At 28.0% G+C, this 4,949-nt stretch overlaps 1 protein-coding gene across 1 annotated transcript; it reads right to left on the bottom strand.

Moving 5' to 3' along the window:
• Positions 1-3,846: 3,846 nt before the first annotated feature.
• LOC147803345 (uncharacterized) lies at positions 3,847-4,485 on the bottom strand. The gene has a single exon (XM_087150512.1). It carries the CDS (start codon positions 4,483-4,485, stop codon positions 3,847-3,849), a length of 639 nt encoding a protein of 212 aa, XP_087006638.1.
• Positions 4,486-4,949: the final 464 nt, after the last annotated feature.

Raw genomic sequence — 4,949 nt, 5'->3', positions numbered from 1 at the left:
ATAATTTAAATAAGTATAACAATTCAACAAATTTTTCTAATATTGTTCAATCAATTAAGCAACTTCAAAAAAATTTTGTAATTACTCCCATAGACAAAGCTAACAATAATTATGCTATATTCTGTATAAAATTCTATGCTGAACTTTTAAATACGGAATTAAAAAATAGTAAAAATTTTGAACTTAGTAATTTCAATAATAATATTGTCATTAAAAATTTTTTAGCTTTTTACAAGAGATTAAAAATTAAAATTAGCAATATACAATTTCCTTACTTAATTATCAGTCCTAAATTTCATAAAATTCCAGTAAAATTTAGAACTATCACATGTGGGTCTAATACTTATTTAACTAAACCTGGCACCCTTTTCTCTAACTACTTAAATAAGATTATTAACTATATTACTAAAGAAGGTTTCTCTTGGATTGTTACTAATAATCAACCTATTTTAGATTTCATTAAACATAATAAAATTAATTCTATTGCGACTTTTGATTTCCAGGATCCTTTCAATAGCATTCCCCTTTCTAAACTAAAAGATGTCCTTTTGAATTATTACCATGATTTTAAAAATATCCTCTGTTGCGATTTTGATTATTGGGAAATTCTGATTAATCTTTGTCTTTTTAATAATTATCTTTACAATGGAAGGGATATTTTTCTTCAAATTAATGGAATACCACAGGGATCTAATTATTCATCTCTCTTAGCTAACTTATTTTTGCATTATTATGAAAAAAATTTTACTCTTAGTATTAAATTTGTTTTTAGATATATTGATGACTTAATTATCTTTAATTTCCTAGATTTTACTGTTTTATTGAGTGATATATACCCTGAGGAATTAATCTTACTTCGTAATCATGATGATAACATTAATTTCAATTTTTTGGATTTGGGTATTATGAAGGTTGAAAATATCTGCTTTGTTGATTTATACGATAAAAGAAATGATTTTAATATTAATAAACTAGTTACTTGGAATTCTAATGTTTCTAGGAGCATCTATTTAAATACCACTTTTAATGAAATGAACAGAATTAAAATAATATGTAGTAATATTTATTTATCCAAAAAACAAATCGATAAACTCTTTCAAAATCTGATAAAAAACAATGGATACCCAACTAATGTAATAAAATTTTATATAAAATCATTGAATTAATCGTATATTTTGGTGGATATATTTATTAAACATTTTTTTGTTAATTTTTATGATTTTCCCATGTGCAAATCCATTTCAGGTAAATCCACTGTCAAAATTATTTCTTTGTTAATTTGTATAATTTTTCCATGTGCAAATCCATTTCGGGCAAATCCGGGGTTAGAATTATTTACTAAAAATTCCTTTACTAAATAATTTTCTTTGTTAATCTATACAGTTTTTCCATGTGCAAATCCATTTCGGGCAAATCCGTGGATAAAATTGTTTGCTAAAAATTTCTTTATTAATTTATACAATTTTCCATGTGCAAATCCATTTCGGGCAAATCCGTGGCTAAAATTATCTACTAGGGTTTTTTCTTTGTTAATTTTTCCATGTGCAAATCCATTTCGGGCAAATCCGTGTCAAAATTATCTATTGAAAGAATTTTTTCTTTGATAATTTAAATAATTTTTCTATGTGCTAATCCATATCGTGCAAATCCGCGGCTAAAATTATCTGCAAAACAGGCAATTTATGTTTCTATTTTGTGCTTTTTCTTAAATAAACATCTATCTTCTAAAACTATTTATGATCAATTTTTAAAATTATCCAGTATAATATTACCTTGCGCACATCCATTTCGGGCCCATCCTTGGTAACTAACAAATCAAAACTCAGAATAACAAATCACTTCAACAGTGCAGTAAGAACGACACTTTAAAACCCTCTTGTTACACTCAATTTGCGCTTTTGTTTCATCTTTTGTTTTCATATTTTGTAATCTGGCAATCTTTCTGCGAAAACATTTTTAAATCATTCTTGAAAAATATCCGTCCATGTAAGTTGAACTGATTTTGCTGCTCGCTTTATAGTCCCCCCTTTTTAATGTTTTTTATTTTATTTTATTATCTGTTTTTACATGTTATTTTTACTTATTTGTACTTTTTGTGATCTATTTCATTTGTTGTTATTTTTTAAAAAAAATTTTTGAGTGCTCCTCACACTATTGTATTAATTTATTTAGCTTTGGCTTTATTGATACAATATCAGAAAGCACTCTGTTTTGCGGATATAATCGTGTGGGCTGAAGAAAAGATTATATCCTTTTTTTTCCGGTTTTTTAATTAACATTTCATGATTTTTTTTTTTTAAATTTTTTTTTTTTTAATTTTTTTTTTATTTTTATAAACTGTTTGTTATTTTTCTTATTATTTCCCCCCCTTTTTCATATGTCTATTATTTTTCTTTGCTTTATTCTTCGTTATGAACTTATCTATATATATATATTATGAACTTATTCTTCGTTATGAACTTCGTTATGAACTTATATATATATATATATATATATATATATATATATATATATATATATATATATATATATATATATATATATATATATATATATATAAATAAATATATAAATATATAAATATATATATATATATATATATATATATATATATATATATATATATAAATATATATATAAATATATATATAAATATATAAATATATATATATATATATATATATATATATATATATATATATATATATATATAAATAAATATATAAATATATATATAAATATATATATAAATATATAAATATATATATATATATAAATATATATATATATATACATATATATATATATATATATATATATATATATATATATATATATATATATATATATATATATATATATATATATATATATATATATATATATATATATATATATATATATATAATATATATATATATATATATATAAATAATATATATATATATATAAATATATATATATATAAATAATATATATATATATAAATAATATATATATATATAAATAATATATATATATATAAATAATATATATATATATATATATATATATATATATATATATATATATATATATATATATATATATATATATATATATATTCTTCCAATCACCTGCTGTGATCCTCGCTGGCGCCTCTTCCATTTTGTTCCCCTTTTGTCAAAAACGTAGTGATGGGGAATGTCAGAGTAAGTGTGAGTTGCATTATCCGTTTTATTTAATTCAAAAAAAAGCTGTCAAGGTTGTACACTTGATAAGCAGCTTGTTCAGAACACTATTTGCTGCTGGACTGGTAAGTGAACTGCCAGACTGTTTGAGATTTGTCAGACATATTAAATTCACTTCAAGCGCGAAATTGCTTCGGGGGCACTTACATATCTACCATCTAAAAATGTTGTTATTTCATCATGGTCAAGTCTTCCGCTTTCAGTTGTGAGCCTGATAGAAGCAGCGTCATGACCTTTGTAGACAGATTTGTAGAGGTACTTAACGCTTTTGACAGAAGCACATACTTCTACATTAATGTGCGCATTGAATTTCTTAGAAAGCCAGGGATTGTATGGGACAACCCATCTGTTGTCTATTTCATATTTTCCCACTTTGACAGACTCTTTTTGTCTACGCTGATATACAGGTTAAAATGTCATCTAAAAGTTCAGATAACTTCATTCTAAACACACGGACAACAACATCTGGTCTATATTCTGACCTTTTCCCTACAGCATCACTTATTTCTGACCACTTGGGGTTGCATGTAAATGTGAGAAATAGGTCAGGTCTACCAAACTTTCTCACAATTGACATGGCATCTTGGTAGTTTTGCTGCATTTGCTGAGGGCTATCTTAAAATGAAGAAGGGAGAATAATCAATTTTCCAATTTGCTTTTGCTCATTTCTGGCCTGAGCTTGTAATGCATCCAGCAGGCCTTGATACAATTCAACGCTCAAATTTTTTTGGTTCTGCCTTAGATAATTAAGGCGAGAGCCTTCTGTTTTAACGTAAACATCTACAATGTATTGATGAAACAATTTTCCACCTGCATGCAACACGCTGAATCCATCCCGCACAGCAAGGCTATATGCGTAGAACTGAAGCTGAGTCACTCGTGTTCTTCTAGATGTCTGCCTCTCTTCCACATACTCTAAACTGCTGTTCCATCCGAATTCCCCACTCGGAGATAGCAAAGGGTACACCATGGGATCAGCACACTGGTTAATAGGGGATATATTTTTGCAGCTACTTGCAGTTGGATAGATAATTATGTCCCGGTTTGCAGAGGGTTCCCCATCATATCCAACAAAAATAGCAGCAACCTCAGTTGTGGTGGTAGGTTTGTAATATCTCCGTAGATCCAGGTTGCCATCCTCCATAAAAACCATCTTTGCGGGAACTGTTAGATTACTTTGAACAATTTGATGCATCTTGGTGAAAGAATCTGCAAAGGGATTTACTTGACGCAACATATCATCCAACTTTTTCATAACGATTTCTTAACACCCTTCGTTTCTTCCCATTATTTGCTCTGTAGCCTCGCTAGAGTCATATATATATATAGCTATCCGTATCCAGAATTCTTTTTCCTGCCAGCATAAAGTGGCGACACCATATGGTAGATCTGGCCATGGATTCGAAAACAGTATGGCCCAGTTCCTGGAGGGGCCTTTATTTGGGCTCTCATAGAAGCAAAAGCAAGAGCAGCATTGTATTCCCTTATGTGAGATCGATAATTTTTTTTGAGTCCGATGAATTGCCGGTCAGAAGATCTTGGAGTAGAACAGTTGCCAAGATCTGGCAACTGTACTTTACCACCATGGCAACATTTCATATAACGTTTGCTTGAGTTTTCCTCCTTCTTCCAATACCGTGCAGAACAATATTGGCAAGTTTCAGTCATCGACCCGCAATCATGCTCCTTTAGTAACCCGATACCACGATCACGTGCTGC

Source organism: Parasteatoda tepidariorum, chromosome 9, assembly GCF_982258835.1.
Source record: "Parasteatoda tepidariorum strain Cologne lab strain chromosome 9, Ptep-v5.0, whole genome shotgun sequence".
NCBI lineage: Eukaryota > Metazoa > Arthropoda > Arachnida > Araneae > Theridiidae > Parasteatoda > Parasteatoda tepidariorum.
This window is presented reverse-complemented; position numbering and strand designations above follow the sequence as displayed.

Coding starts and splice junctions, on each gene's coding strand:
- LOC147803345 (XM_087150512.1), bottom strand. CDS start 4,485: ATGAAAAAGTTGGATGATATGTTGCGTCAAGTAAATCCCTTTGCAGAT.